Source organism: Mustela putorius, unplaced genomic scaffold (genome assembly GCF_011764305.1).
Source record: "Mustela putorius furo isolate JIRA1106 unplaced genomic scaffold, ASM1176430v1.1 tig00000407_pilon_pilon_pilon, whole genome shotgun sequence".
Lineage (NCBI taxonomy): Eukaryota > Metazoa > Chordata > Mammalia > Carnivora > Mustelidae > Mustela > Mustela putorius.
Genome location: NW_025421373.1, coordinates 29029870 through 29046780, shown reverse-complemented (window position 1 = coordinate 29046780; position 16911 = coordinate 29029870). Strand labels below are relative to the sequence as shown.

Genomic DNA, 16911 nt, shown 5'->3' with positions numbered 1-16911 from the left:
GTGTCCACATTTTGGGGGGTGATTTTCTTGTGGGCAAATATGTAACCAGGAACCACCATTTGGGAGGCACAATGTTAATTTTTAACTGGCGACACTGGTGATTTTGACATTTCAGAGTCATTTGTTTAATTTCCAAATTATTTGTAAAATCTGACCAAAACCCCAGAAGGGGCCTATTTCTTGGTCTTCCCAACTGTATTACATTTGCTCTCAGAGGGCTTTTGCTTTCTGCTTTTCCTCCCACTTGCCTGTCAAAACCTTCCCCAAATAGTCATTCACCAAGGGTTTAACTTACTGATAGAGTCAAGCTTGGCTTGTTTCAGAGCAGTTTGGATTAGGACAGATATTAGAGACTGTAGTCAAGAAGGAGCTTCGATAATGGAATTTCAGGCATTAGCTGAGAGAGTATTTTTCAAAGCTGAGTGATACATTTCAGATTTTCCCAGATCACACCATAAAAGCAGCCACAAACTGCCTTTATCAGAGTTTCTTTGTGACTGGAAAATCTTTCTGGTGATACTTTTAACCAAGAGCATTTCAAATATTTTGCTCAATGCCTCTTCTGGCCTTTAGTACATTGTACAAATCTGAAATCACACAATGACACAATTGAAATTAAAACAGATATCTTGCAAAATGAAACTTAAGTGACTGATTTGGGGGGTCATCCCCCCAACACACAAAGCAGAATGCCAGTTCTAAGATGGGTCTTAGGCCTCTTCCTGGATTTTAGTTTCATCCTCTCTGCAAAACATGCTCAATGTAGCCCACAGTCTCCCAGTCTCCCAACTCAACAGAAGACTTTGATGACTGAGGGGACCTCATGGTGCCGGAGGGTGGGGGAAGCAGAGATTCAGAACTCGCAAAAAACATGATTTGAATCTCTGTGGTGACAAGTAGCACAGGGCTAGTCATCTCAGTTCTTTGTGTTTAGTTCTCTTCACTCTTCTTCATTCTTTTAGTTTGTGAAGAGTAATAGGATTGCTGACAGCTGCCGTGCAGAGTCACTGTGACCTGAGCTACGGAAAGGCACCCAGTAGGTTGCCTGATAATCAATAAAGATGCAATCACTACATCAGAAACTAATGGGGTGCTGTATGGTGACTAACATAAAATAATAATAATAATAATAATAATAATAATAAAGATGTGATCATTACTACCTCAATGGAAAATGTAGCGTCTTCTAAAACACTGGGGCGATGTGAGATTAGCTATTGCTGGCTCCTCTCTTCCCCCAATCCATCTTCACCTGGCCCTTTGTCCACAAAACTTTGCTGTTCTGGGAGAATCTGGAGCTAAGGGGACAGATTTTGAGGCTCCTTGGCTGACTTAAAGTCAGGAAACTATGATCCATCCCACACCTGCCTTCTTTTCTTTCCTCTTTTCTTTTAGTCATAGCTAAACCACAATCAACTGGCTTTCCTCACCTTAGCTTTTCACAGTGTGGTTTTTGATGAGGCTAGTGGTGTTGTGGGGAAAACACTCCCTTAAAGTCAGCCATCTTGTCGGTAGTAACACCCTAACTACCCAAGAGGAAAAAGTGAGGATTTTACTCAAAAAAAGAAGAGAAAGAAAGAAAAAGAAGAAAAAGAAAAGATAATGGACTATATTCTCATATAGTTTTCAGTGGGAAGCTGGGGATCATTTTTTTCCCCAGGATTTATTCATTTATTTATTTACTTGGCACACACACACACACACACACACACACACACAAAGAAAGAGAGTGAGAGAGGGAATACAAGTAGAGAGAGTGGGAGAGAGAGAAGCAGGCTTCCCACCAAGCAGGGAGCCCAATGCGGGCTTGATCCCAGGACACTGGAATCATGACCCGAACTGCAGGCAGATGCTTAATGACTGAGCCACCCAGGCACTCCATGGGATCCTTTCTTAAAATTATGAATGTATTTTCTCACAAGACGCTATTAAGTGCAGACACTTGTGGAAATGGTTCTTGCATTTGGGAGGAGGAAGTAGAGAGCTTTGCTCTTAATCTTATATCCTTCTATACTGTTTCACTATTTTATCGTGAACATATATATTTTTTATTGTATTTAAAAACAGTTAAAAGAAAGAAAGAAAGAAAGGGGAAGGAACAAAAGATTTCCCTTATCAGATTTATCTGATAGAAACATTTGTTTAAAATATATAAAGATGTAGGGGAAAGGGTTTCATAACAGCATTATTTATTTCACTAAAAATCTATAGAAATGTAAATATTCACCAATAGACAAACGGTTAAATTACTTATGGTTCAACTGTCGTGTGACTACTTTGTAGCCAAAAGAGAAATTAATTTATATAGAGGAACAAAAATGTATACATTAACTGAAAAAAGTTTAGAGCCATAGATGGAGCATCACCTCATTGGAGGAAAAGAAATAAAATATATAATAGTATGTACAAAACTCAAAGAAATAATGCAAAAGGAACTCTGCTAACTCTGGCTCTCTCTTGTGGGTGGCATTATGGTAGACCTGCCTGTGTACATTATATATTTCTGCAATATTTGAAGCTTTTGCAGTGCTCATGTAAATGTACTCAACAGAAAAATGAAATTAATATTCTAAAGCAGTCATAGATTTAAAAACAAAACACTCTACAACAATCTTAGCAGATGAGTATGGGAGAGGGGTGAGGGGTACACGTCAAATGCTGGGTGTGCAAAATGATCTAGCTTTTTGCCCTTGTGGCTTCCTGACCCCATTAGTCCTAAGTGGCAGTGAGGAAGCACCTGTCACCTGCTCTTCTATATCCATGGAGATTCAAGTTCATGGCGGGTGGGTCCTCTTGCCTTCTTCTTGAATGATAGCCATTTTCTCCATAGATTCTAAAAAGGCAACTCTGTACTTTCATGTGGGTATATTTATCTTAGAGGTGAAGCAATAATTCAGGATAATTTCCTGGCCTCATTCATGTTAGTTAAAGGTATTAGTGATCATTGCCTTAAAAAAAAAAGAAAAGAAAAGAAAAAAAAAAAAAAAAAGCCTGTTTGCTTAGGTTTGATTTCAAAAGGGAGCAGAGAGAAAAGAAGATATGTAGAAACCTAGTACAAGAAGCGAGTGCTACGTGCCGGGGGAAGCAGATTCTTCAGTCGTCCTGCACATTTTGTCTCTGCTCTGTGATTGCTCTTTCAAAACCTTCCTTCTTTCCAGAATAGGCTATGTGGATTTTTAAGGAGTTTGAAAGAGTATATTTTTCATATATCTTTCAAACACTGGAGAGTTAGTAGTCAAAGCATATCAATTAATAACTTCACTGCATTTCAGAAAATAACCCTAGCATAGAGGTGATGCTCCATCAATATTTGTTAATTGGTTGATTGAAGGAACAGCAGGTAAGGCTAAGTGTGCAGCAGGAAGTGATGAATATGAACCATATGATAAAGTTTTAATAGAAATGATTTGAGGGGCACCTGGGTGGGTCAGTGAGTTAAAGCCTCTGTCTTTTGGCTCCGGTCAAGATCCTGGGGTCGTGGAATCAAGCCCCGCATAGGGCTCTCTGCTCAGCGGGGAGCCTGCTTCCCTTCCTCTCTCTCTGCCTCTCTGCCTACTTGTGATCTCTGTCAAATAAATAAATAAAATCTTAAAAAAAAAAAAAAGAAATGATTTGAAAAGATTTCCAGAATGACTGGCAGGTGGATACCAATACCTCAACAATGAAAATGTAGTTTGAAACTAGTCTGCACAAAAGATTGAGCCAAGAAAGAGTTCTACAAATTACTAAGGAAAATACTAGGATTATAGAAAAACAGGCAAAAGGAATAGAAATTGCTCTAAAATAGATGAAAAAAAATGCTCAAACTTACTACAAAAGCAGAAATGCAAATAAATTATACTGAGATATTAAACTTACTACAAAAGCAGAAATGCAAATAAATTATACTGAGATATTGTTTTTTAAACCTGTCAGACTTGCAAAGATCAAAACATATGGTAATGGTGAGGTTTTAACAAAGCATGCATCTCACATGTGGACCTGGGGAATGTTCACTGGCACAACTTCTTGGAGAATAATTTGGTCATGTTCAATAAAACAATAGATGCAAATATCCTTTTACAACAATTCACTTCAAGAAAACGTTTTCTATAAACCAAGGCTTCTCGATGGCCCTATTAACATTCAGCTGGATAATTCTTTGTTGTGAGTTTGTCCTGTGCCTTGTAGGACGCTTACCAGCACCTTGGGCTCTGCCCAGAAACGTCAGTAGCACTCTCCTTCCCAGTCAAGACAACTAAAAAAGTTTTCCAGACATTGCCAATGATGGGCAAAATCACCCATTACGGACATATTGATATAGAAAGCGACATACAGATAAAGTTATTCGTTCCTTGTTATTCACATTGACCAAAAAATTGGAAAACAGACTATGTCCATCATTAAGATAACTTTTTAACCATTCAACGAAATATTATGCCACCACAAAAAAAATGAAGAAGCTCTTTGTATATAGGTATGGCTTGATCTTTAAGAGGTATTGCTAACAAACCAAAAGAAAGGCTAAGAAGTGTGTGTAGAGTATGCCATCATTGTATAAAAAGGAGGAAAAGGAGAATATTTATCTGTATTTACATATAGGTGCATAAAGCATCATTGAAAGAATTGATAAGAAATTGATTATACTGGTTGCTTTTAGGCCATGAAGTGCTACAGCTTAGGACAAGGGAGGGAGTGAGCCCTTGCCTAACATTTTGTAACTGGTTTTAAAACATTTATGTGAGCCTGGTGGTGGCTATTAAGGAGGGCATGTATTGCATGGAGCATTGGGTGTGGTGCATAAACAATGAATTCTGGAGCGCTAAAAAGAAATAAAAAACAAAACAAAACAAAATTTATGTGAATGTATTATCTATTCAAGAATTTATAAAAAAAAATTAGTCTATATTTTGCAGAAGACAGTCTAATAAAAGGGCTATTCATACAGAGACCTGAAATCCAATAGGCATAGAGGCAAGGGGGCAAGAGTTCATCCCACTGACCGTTCTGTTTTGTGAACTAATTTCAATTTGCAACACAGAGGAAAGCAACATGAATAGCAGTGACCTAATCTCACTGAGATTTATAATGGACTTCTCTCAAGAATTCTACCAGCTTTCTCTTGAATTCAGAGAAATTTGGGGGTCAGACATTTGTGGCAGCAGGCTCCCTTGCCCCCAACTCACGGCTTTCTAGGTAAAGCAGGGGGGGGGCGGGGGGGGGACTGAGAAGATCTTTTCCATGCTCAGCTTTCCAAGTGCCCTGGCCTCTAGGGATGCACATCTGTGTCTTTCCATGTCCAGGGGGATGTCACACTTCCCTCTCTGAGCAGACTAAGTGTCTGTTACTTAAAAGCAAAGAATCTTGAAAGATGATTCATGTTGCTATTCCACGGATTCAGTGTCCAGTCTTCAGTTTACAACGTACCCACGAAATCTCCACCATTATGTGGTTCCACCAAATGGTCCCATATACTTAGTGCTGTTATTTAAATGGACTGATTTTTCACCTCAACAAATTTATTCTAAAAGGAATTTTTAAAGCACCACCATACATACAAAAATACTCTTTTCTAAAGTAAATTGTAATAAATATATAACTATTAAAACTATGTCGGGGCGCCTGGATGGCTCAGTGGGTTAAAGCCTCTGCCTTCAGCTTGGGTCATGGTCTCAGGGTCCTGGGATCGAGCTGCACATTGGGCTCTCTGCTCAGCGGACAGCCTGCTCCCCGCCCCCCCAACTCTCTGCCTGCCTCTCTGCCTACTTGCAATCTCTCTGTCAAATAAATAAATAAAATCTTAAAAAAAAAAAAAAAAAACGAAGTCAAAATCAGGTTTGTTCATGTACCATCTAATGTGCACCTCATGGTACCCCACTTTGGGAAACCTGTAATTGGATCGCTGTACATGCACTTGGCCATAGTACAAGCTGTGAAGAGGGGTTGCATTTGGTGTGAGGGCCTTCAGTCTGGCTTTTTGGGCCGCTGGCTTGTACCCCTATTTGTTGGTCCTTTTTCTATTACCACTCTGGGTATGCAGTCCCAGAATGTTATCCAAAGAAAGTGCCCAATAAGTGGTAGCCATTATGGTGATTAGCTAGTCTGGTAAACTCAATAGTGCTGAGGCTGATATGGCACCTTTCCCTGGCAGAGGTCACCCCGGGAGCAGAGCATCCGGTTTACAAGTTCGTGAGTGTGTTCCGGTCAGCCCACAGAGGCCAGGACCACCAAAGCACACTCTGCAAATTCACAGAAGACTGGCGACTTCACAGACTCACGGTGAGAAATAGAATGGCCAAGATGCTTGCGTCAGTTTTGCAGAGAATTCTCACAGAAGGAGATTCCACTTGGGTGACCAAAGTGGTATCATAAGAGCATGTGTTGGGGTGCCTGGGTGGCTCAGTGGGTTAAGCCTCTGCCTTCGGCTCAGGTCATGATCTCAGGGTCCTGGGATCGAGCCCCGCAACGGGCTCTCTGCTCAGCAGGGAGCCTGCTTCCTCCTCTCTCTCTCTCTCTGCCTGCTTCTCTGCTTACTTGTGATCTCTTTCTGTCAAATAAATAAATAAAATCTTTAAAAAAAAAAAAAAAGAAGAAGAAGAAGAGCACATGTTAGTGGGGTCAGAGCAGAGGGAATTACGCTAGCCCAAGGCGAGAGGCTGCTTTTACACTTATTACCACAACTGTGACCTTGGGTGAATTTCTTAACTTCTCTGTGTCTCAGTTGCTTTCTCTCTAAGACAGAATATTACTTTCATCTTCTTCAGGGAATTGTGAGGATTACTAGAGGAAAGTCGTAGGAATTTGTTCAGTCCTCTGCTTGCGGTGATGCAGGTTACTGTTGGTGGTGATAATGCTGTGCTGTCCTTCAGGTAAGCCCGGGGGTCCCCGCTCAGAACCTCCATTACACAGAGGTGGAAACTCACCAGTGAAATCTTTGCCCCAGCTCTCTCTTCTCAGACGCCATGGTTTCTATTACACGATGTCTAAGTCCAGACAAGCTTAGATTTGAAAATACCCACTGATGAACATTTAATACAGCTTTCAATATTTGTCCCAGTTGTGTGGCCTAAGAAAACATAGCCTCTCTAAGCCTCTCCTTTCTCATCAACAAAATGGGGATCTTTGGCAGAGGAGGAAGCTTTTTGACACTCCTTAAATTCTGCTCCACAGGTGGGTGGGTTTATCTACATATATGTAAGACGAACTTTAAATCAAATCATCTTATCCATGTATAAAATATTATGGGGGCAACAGGGTGGCTCAGTGGGTTAAGCCTCTGCCTTCAGCTCAGGTCATGATCTCAGGGTCCTGGGATCGAGTCCCACATTGGGCTCTCTGCTTGGCAGGGAGCCTGCTTCCTCCTCTCTCTCTCTCTCTGCCTACTTGTGATCTCTGTCTGTCAAATAAATAAATAAAATCTTAAAAAAAAATTATGTATCTTCCCTCTCTCTCACCATCACATTCAAAGCCTATAAAAATAGTGCACTTGAAAATCACCACAACAATGGGATTCTTTCATTTTCGTGGGTTCCTTCTTAGAAGCATAGTCTTCTCTAACAGTTCTGGTAACTTCTTGTGGCCCCATGCATTGCTTTAATTTCTGTAAGATGATATAGCAGCAAACAATAGAGGCCATAAAATATCTTACCCTATGACACAGTTATCCCAGACACAGTACTAGATAATGAGGAGCTTATTTTAAAAAGGAGAAAGTTTTATTTTAGATTCAATACTATTTTTTAGTATTCTCACCATACCTCGAAACAACCTGAATGTCAAAGAATAGAGGATAAGTTCATCAATTTATTCAGGTGTATGGAATAGATAAATATATCTCCAAAGTGAACTAATTTGATCACGACAAAAATCATTCATGTGAGGAAATGATTACTTTGGAGACTACATAGATATGTAGAAATGTCTCTATAAAAGAACAAATGAAGAAAGTACAATACAAAATTGTCATGCATTATGATTATAACTTAAAATTGATGTCCTCACAAGAGCAATGCTCATTTCCACAGAGACTGTAAATTGATGTCTTTAGACAAAAGAGTCACATAAAACTCTTGAGTGTAATTTTATTAATTTTTAAAAATAGTGTGGGGATCTGAACATTTGCTGCTGTGCCTCTTGTGATTAATCAACGTGGACCGAACCTGATTCTAACCTGTCCTCAGTCTTTGCTGCTAATGGCAGCTTGAGCTCAGTGCAGGTCCTGAGGTCCTCCGTGTTGGTACATCAAGCACCTTTCCACCAAAACATGGAGTAGGATGACTCCAGACAAAGTATCCCCAGAAGAGGGATGCTATAAGAGGTCATCAAGAAGTCCTGTCTTGAACTCTGTATGTTTAAGTCTCTATTCCTCAAATAGGAAAAGCCTTTTCCTACCTCAGATTCTTTACAGTCAGTATCCTCTGCCTGAAATGCTTTCCCCCATTTCTTCATGTCAGAGGATCTTTCTCACCCTTCAGGCCTCAGCCTGGGTATAAATTCTTTCCCTGGCCACCTTTTTTCACAACTCAGCCCCAGCTATGGCTTAGTCTTTCCATAGAACCTACCACTGTCTCTATACGTCCCATGTATTTATACACTTGCTTGTTGTCTGCCTTCTCCACTAGCATGCAAGCTGGTGAGGGCAGACACCTTTCCTCTGTCATTTCCCACTCTACTCCTAGCACCTAGCCCAGATGCTAAGAAATGTTTGCTGAACAAATGAATGAGTGTTTATATACCAAAAAAGAAATGTTTCCTTGATTAAGTGTTAAGTTTAATAATAATAATAATAACGTTGATACAAATAGATGTAGTTTGGAGGAGGAAGTCCAGTATGAATTTTCTATAATAAGAGGTATAATTTCTGTGACTTTTTAAATATGAAAAAAAAAAGGAAAATATAATGAGAAGCTTGCTTACAAATACCTTTATATTAGTAGGAATTATCTGACGATGTAAGACTTTGGATCAGGTTCTTATTTAACTAAAATACTGACAAAGTAGATCCTGGAAGATCTACTTTTTCAGTCGGCCTAATACCACATGAAGTATAAGAATTTATTACTAGTTGGTAAAGAAAATGGAGAGATGAAGATTTAATCTTTGATATATGAAAACTTAAGAAGAGATTTAAAATGGTTTTCTCTGGGGTCCATTTCTGAGTTTGAAATGAAGACATCCTGTTTTACGTGGACCTCATACCTCAAGAAACTGAGCTCTTGGGCTTTCTGGTTAAACCTTTCTTCCAGACTGACATTCCAGACACTTATAGTATTGCTCCATGGCCTATTTTTACTGCAAAGACTGGTTGACAGATACACCAGTCCCTGAGCAGTAGGAATCAAATTTAATTTTAATGTGGGAGTATTTGCATCCAAAACAAAAACTCTCTATGTACTGGCTTTCTCCTTAAAAATCAACATCATGTCACAAAGGCAAAATCAGTTCACAAAGGGGGCGCCTGGGTGGCTCAGTGGGTTAAAGCCTCTGCCTTCAGCTCAGGTCATGATCCCAGGGTCCTGGGATCGAGCCCCACATCGGGCTCTCTGCTCCGCAGGGAGCCTGCTTCCTCCTCTCTCTCTGCCTGCCTCTCTGCCTACTTGTGATCTCTGTCTGTCAAAAAAAAAAAAAAAAAAAATCAGTTCACAAAGAAGATCCATTAAGGCAGATGCTGAAACTGCACACGTTTTCGGCCTTGAGTGGCCTGACTTACAAAGTACTTTGCTTTGGATCCTTACTTCCCTTGGCCTCAATGAACAAGGCCCCCATTTTTTTCTTAGCTCCCAGATGCTCTTCTGAATCCAATTTTACTTTTGTAACCTTTGTTCACTCCCTGGGTGTTTACTGGCCCCTTTCTGTGCGCCCTGCACTGTTCTAGGTGTTGGTGATGCTGTCATGAGTAAGGTTCTCCAGGGGATACACAGACAGAAAATAAACAGGGAAGCACATCAATAAACAATTACTATATGGAGATGCTGATGTATTGAAGTATCTGTGTACTTAGAAAAGAAACAAAACAAAAGAAAATATTTAAACAGAAAGAATCAAGCACCAGCCCTGCCAAAAGCCTGGGGGTGCTCCTGACCACAGGAAAAATGAATGCAAAACCCTGCACTTGCATACCCCACAGACTGAGCTCCCCAGGTGTACCCCCCACTTGCCTTACCCTAGTTCTGGCCGTGTCCAAAGGCCCTAAGGGGAGCATGAACTTGGAGTGTCCAAGGCTCAGAAAGAAGGCAGATGTGGTAGAAGCCTGGTGGATCAAGAGAGTGTGGTGTGAAATGAAATTGGAAAGGCATGTAGGGACCCCTGGATGAAGAGTCTTGTAGGCTATAGCTGAAGATTTACTTAAATACTCTAAGCAGCCATGGGAGGCTTTAAAATCTGGAGTAAGTCCTGATTTGTCACTTTAAAAGTTCATTGTAGATATTGCATGGATAATAAATTGTACGGAGCCTCAAGTGTCAGCAAAGTCCCAGCCAGAAGGCAACTCAGTCACATAGGAATGAGCGGGAGAGACTGTGGCTGATGAAAGCTGCAAACAAAAATGCTCAGGTAGCTTTAAGAATATTATCAGCAAAGGGTTTAGCTGTAGAGGGGAAGGAAGGGTAAGACAGTGAGGAGGACCAAAGAGAACAGAATGCTTTGTTCTCCTAAAAAGAGGTAGGGGAGGAGGGCTGGCCCACCTGCTGGTTCCTACAGGTGCCTCTCTGACCCAACTCTTAATATTCCAACCTCCTGAAGCCTCTTCTTCCTCTTTCAAAGCTGGGCCATGAACTTCTACCTCCAGGGAGCCTTGTTTACTTACTCCTACGCCAGAACTCTTCCCTTTGAAGTCCTAGATAACTTACTTTGTTCTCTGCTTTTTGGAATTGAACCTTATTCTTCTAGGGGTTCATTTGTGTAACTCTAACCTCTCCCATGGTATCTACCCCTCCTGTCCTTGCCCTTTCTCTCCTTTTCTTCCTTCCACGAATAATGAATGATGAGTAATATTTGCTAGGCACTGTTATAGACCCTGGTGAAGCCCTCTTTACCAAACTGGGTGCTGGCCCTCGTAATGCTTATAATCTACAGGAGGGTGGGGGAATGACATTAGCACAATTATCACTTTAATAAATGGGTAATTGCAATTCTGGACATGTTCTGAAGAGAGGATAGGTATGGCTAAGCATAGGATAACAGGAGCAGATGACCTAGTCCAGAGAAATCAGGGAAGGCTTCCCAAGCAAATGACATTCAAAATGCGGGCCTTAACATTGGAGGAAATCTAATGTAGTTGGACCCCAGATAGATGGAAGAAAAGGAGACATGAGATGTTACGGAGGACGGCCTGTGATAGATTCTGGTGTCTGCTCTAGGTCTAAGGGGAGAAGCGCTACAGGGACATGTCCACTTCTAGTAAGAATCATCAGGCCATGATCACAGTCACCATGTGCCATGCTGGCTGCTATGTGGGGCATAGGGTTGTGGGGGGCCTGGGGCAGAGTGGGCACAGGGAGACCATTGGGAGGTGGTAGCAGTCCCAGGTGAGAGCAGCTAGCAGCTTTCATGGGGAAAGTGACCATAGAAAATGGAGAGAAGATCTAGAGGAACTTTAGGAGACACAGCTGGCCATGGCTCTCATTTCTTTTTGAACACATAGTGGGGCTCCCTGAAGCAATGAAGACAAAGATTTGTCCTGAAGTATGGGTGGAAATGATAGAGCTGACGACATGCTTTACTGCAGAAATCCCTTGCCCTGGCTTGCTGATCTTCTGGACTGCCCTCTCCACTGAGGACTTCAGAGCAAGAAGGCATTTTGCGTGCTGCAGTGACCCGGAGGAGGTCCCAACTGCCCTGGGTCACTACTGCTAATAGTAATAAGTACCATTTACAGAGGGCGGGGGGCTGTGTAGACCTTAGAGACATGTGGCAGTTATTTAAATTCTTTCAGCACAAGTTATTGAAATTTTCTTTGCCTCGGTTATCTGCTCTGTAAATTAAGATACTACTACTTCCAAATTTAGAGGATGGTGGTAAGGGTTAGATGAAATAATCCACATTTCGCACAGTGACTGACACCTAGTAAGTGTTCAGTAAATATTAGCTACTATGATTATTGAAATAATGGTAACCTCCTTCTCACTAAAAGAAACAAGATGAAGACGAAATGTTTAATCATTACAAAAAATGTAAATAGCTTTACGCAGAGTCATGCAGCCTTAAGCAACTTACTCAAAACTGTGGCTTATAAGTGGGGAAGTCTTTGACCCAGTATTACGTGACACCAGAAAATATGTTTTTGACATGCAAGGAAAGCAAGGAAAAAGCAAGGGAAGGGGACGATCTTTAAGAAAGATGCATGTTCCTGGAGATGTTTCTACTGCTAGATCGGACTGCAGGCTCACGGGAAGAGCCTGTGCGGAGTGGAGACCCATGACCAGACACTCACTAGCACGGTGGCCTTGACTGTGTATCCTGCCCCACATACATGGAATGGTTCCCACATGCTTGTGAGCAGCACAGGCTTAATCTTGAAGGTGCAGAGACATTAAAACAGGGAAACCTTTGCAGTTCTCCTGAGAGTCCTTCCGAAGATGGAGGTGCTACCCATAGGGCCCAGCTTCTCACGTGCCTTTCTCATGAAATACTCAGCATCACCTGAGGTAGGTAGAATTGGGGTCCTCACTTCACAAAGAGTGAACAGAGGTTTAAAGAGGCTAAATACCTTGCCCGAGAGCCACATCCAGAAGCTGATAGAGCCGGAATTTGAACCCAGTGCTAGCTGGCTCTACTGGCCTCACCAGTTGCTGCTTGTCTCCATCTATGCTGCCCCCTCCATTCTGCACTTACTGGAAGGACCCAAGGCCCTCCATTTCTCTCTGACGCCTGGAAAGGGTCTGTTCTCACTCATGTGCAGCCAGGCACGTTGCCCAGCTAGCGACCCCCTCTCTGACATTGTTTGTAAAGCGGCCCAGTGGTGTGTTGGAGTTGGCTTGCTGTGGCCCGTGGGGGCTGATGGTTAAATTTTGAGGAATTTTGGGAGCCAGGAGACATCACAACGGCAGTTTGAAATGGGCCATGACGTGAGTATTGACGAGAAATCCGCCAACACTATGGATGGGGGCTCCCTGAGGCTCCCCACTGCCATGGCCAGCACAGCAGTTTTAAACCTCTACCCACACACCACGGGGCCCCGATCTCACTGTCCTCTGCTAAAGAATGCCAGGTATCACAGGCCACTCTGCAGGGAAATTGGCAGGCACGGGGAGCTGTCTGCAAGCACACCGGCCAGTGAGCCATGACCTGCCAACTCCAGGCTTCCTTCTGGCCCCCTGCATCAGGGCAAAGGCCCTTCCTGGCTCCACTGAGGACACCCGCACATTTTACTACCCGGACCCAAATCTGTGTTAAAGTAAGAGGCTCCATCAGTATGAACATGGATATTTAAGGTTAGAAAATGGTATTTAGAGTTGGAAAAAGACTTACTGCATTTGCAGAATGACAGACTTCTTTTTTCTGAAAAGGTGGGATTATTTTTAAACTGCAAGGAACAGCATTTTACAGATAAGAAGAGTGAAAAAGAAGCGGTGACCTCGAGAGGGCCGATAGTTGGCTCAGCATCCTGCATTTCATCGTGCATACATATCTCTCCCCGCAGACTTGCGTTTAGTCACGGAGTAGAAAGAATCCAGGCCCCCGATGTTAGCCTGACTTTGAAGACTACTTTGATGTTTTCCTTCATTTGAAAGTGAATGTGTTATGCCATGCTGCTTGCTCCTTCGGAGACACGATGATGATACAAATAATGGCTAATTTTTACTAAGTAGCTGGGCTTATGCTAAGTACTTCATCTATTAAGTTGAACTCTATGAAACTGCTAATCTCTCTCCTTTTTTGATCTACTGAGTAGTCATTTCAAGTAGTTCAGTCTAAATGCATTCTATCTGGTAATCTTTACCATATTCTCACGAAGTGAATACTATTATCACACCTACTTTACAGATGCTAAGACTATGGCTTTAATCTTTTTAAAATCGTTTCTTCCCACAAGTGCTATGCTATTGTTTTGTATGGGTGCACACTTGTGTGCAAATCAATGGCCCTAAACAACGGAACATACATAGAGCATGAATAGTAGTAGCTCACATACCTGACTTTCTCAATGACCTTGGAAAAATTTCTAATGGATTTTTATAATATTTGAAGAAATGCTTTTATCAATGTTGTATATGAATATAAACCATAGGCATTAGAAAACAAAAAAAATTGATGTTTGTACATGATATATCTGTTATATCCCATATGGAAATGTTAGGAACTATAGCTTATGGTTCCCCAGAATTAAGTGCTCTGGAATTTTTTTTATAATAACTAAAGAATAAGTGAAGGGCACCTGGGTGGCTCAGTCTAGTTAAGTGTCTGCCTTTGACTCAGGTCATGATCCCAGTGTCCTGGGATTGAGCCCATATAGGGCTCCCTGCTCAGTGGGGAGTCTCCCTCTGCCCCTCCCCCTGCTTGTGCACTTTCTTTCTCTCTCTCTCTCTCTAATAAATAAAATCTTAAAAATATAAATGAATAAGGCAGTGATTTTACACCATTGCCTATATGCAAATTATAACCAACAAAATTCAGAATCAAGACCATTTGGTTGTGTGATTATTTGCAAATAATATTGTACTGAATTCACCACCAAACAGCCCACAAACAGCAACGCTGCTCAAAAATAATCAGCACTAACCAAAGCTGACGATGCCTGGAAAACAAATGTCAGGAAAACAAATTGGAGAAAGCTGAAAAATGGGCTCTGGAAAAATAATTAAAAGAAATGACTGCTCTTTCAGTATGAAACAAGAAGTTCTAATGTCACAGTAAGAGAGAAAACTGACCGATGCCATGTGGTTTTTCAGTTGTGTATAATGAATCCTTCGAGTTGACTGTTAGCCCAATGTTAACTTAGTCAATAAATATGTACTGAGTATCTAGCAAGGGGGCCCTGTCCGTAAGTAATCCCACATGCCTTCCGATTGATTATTGACCGTTACCAATGCTGAAGATGAGCGTGCCTGAGCCTCTACAGAAGCAGCAGTCTGATTTCAGCTGTGGCATCCATACGTTCCTTACCCAGCCTGGCGTCCTTCGAGGCTCCATTTCACTGCACACGTCCAAGCCTGGCTCTCAAAAGATTCCAAATTCATGTCTATACCTATGAAATCAGATCCCAGCAAGGAATGGGGATGCCTTTGTCTCTAAGTCTCCACCAAGCCCCTAATGTTATTTCCCCTGCAGGAAAATATCAGTGAAAATGCTGCCTTCCCTCCCTAATGATGGGGAAAAAATAATACAATGATAGAATTAAAAGTCACACACATGCTTTGAAAACTGGCTGAGAAGGACTTAACAGGTGCTAGAATGTTTAAAGAACAAAGAACTTATAGGTAGTATTTTCAGATCTTTCATGTTGGAAAGAAAGAATCTGGTGCAAAAAGATGCAGGCATTTATTTGCTCAGGCTCAGTCACCTAGAGAGTAGAGTTTGGTCTAATAACAGTATTATCATCAGTGATAACAAAGCAACACGAGCAATCATAACAATATCACTAATGTGGAATATAAGAATATCTCTAGGCATATAAAGATGCTAAGTAGCTATAATCTTCTGACTAAGAACCAATGGTCTATACTGCAGAATATCGTGACAGCCCCTGTCTCCTGTGAAGTTTTCCAAGGGATAAAAAAATTTACCATTGGACCTTGTAAATGTTAGATAATTAAATGCCTGGGGAATATTATTCCAATATAGTAAGTGAGTAATGACCATTGGAACAAATAGAATTAAATTAATAAAAACATTACACTAAACTTATCACTTAACCATTGCAAGTATCAGTTTCCTCAACTTTAAATTAAGGAAGCTGAGCGAGATCATCCCTTAGGTCCCATTAAATGCTAATATTTTACTAATCTATGTCCCATAAAATCTAGTATACTTCAGGTGAAATTCAAATTATATCCAATCATAACATTTGTCACATAAAATATTATAATCTTATAATTAAACCTGCAGGAAAAAACCACCAATGAATATTAAACTTATTCTTTTGCAGATGTTAGAACTAAAGTCACCTTAATATAACCCCCCCACCTCTGGACATTTTTCCACCTTCTCTTATGATGACTCTTACTGTACTTTTTAGGCTGTTATTTAGCAAGCATGTCTGTGGCCCCTTTGGCTTGATTTTATTCCACGTATATCTTCATAATTCAGCCCACTCTAAATTTAAAAAAAAAATAACTATTTAAAAAAAGACAAGACAAAGTGCTCACATACCCCTTGACGATTCTCAAAGTATGCCAGGCTGGTTTTGGTTAAAACAAAGAAACGGACTTTAAAGTTTGAGGGAGAAGTTCTTCTCTTTTGTTGTGATTTCTTGATGAGCTGTTCTTCCAGGAGGATAAAGTTGTTCATGATCCAAGTCTTTGGAAGGGAGGCACCATGGGCATCACCCCGTGGCACCTCCAGTGGAAACGGCTCCGGCACGAGGAACGCGCTGGGGAGGCGGTTGATTTTCCGAGAGCTGTGAAAGGCCCCTTGCCTCCAGTGTTATCTTTTCATCAGTGTTCAGTCAACACTGTGGAGCTTCTCCTCTGATGTCAAAGGCTATAACCACATCCTTTCAAAATTCACAAAACTAAAAGGCATATGTAAAAACTATACACACCCTTTGCTGTACGGTTTGGAAATGATATTTGAAGAATCTTAGACTCAAAGTGGTAGGAAGCATTTGAGTTTAAGCTTTACAGTCCTTGGTTTAGCCCGGCTGACGGTTAAGGCATTCTTGCAGGCGGGGTGGGCTGTGAAGCCAATGGGGATAGGCTGTGTGGTAGCTTCCTTCTGCTGCTGTAACAAATGATCACAAATTCAGTGGTTCACAATGTATTATCTTACAATTCT

General features: G+C 41.3%; 1 protein-coding gene across 1 annotated transcript in view; it reads right to left on the bottom strand.

Moving 5' to 3' along the window:
• ITK (IL2 inducible T cell kinase) overlaps positions 1–16601 on the bottom strand; it is a 68861-nt gene extending 52260 nt beyond the window's left edge. Inside the window, exon 1 of the mRNA XM_004737728.3 lies at positions 16288–16601. Coding sequence (XP_004737785.1) covers positions 16288–16425 — 138 coding nt within the window. The 5' untranslated portion in view covers positions 16426–16601. The remainder of the gene's footprint in view (positions 1–16287) is intronic.
• Positions 16602–16911: the final 310 nt, after the last annotated feature.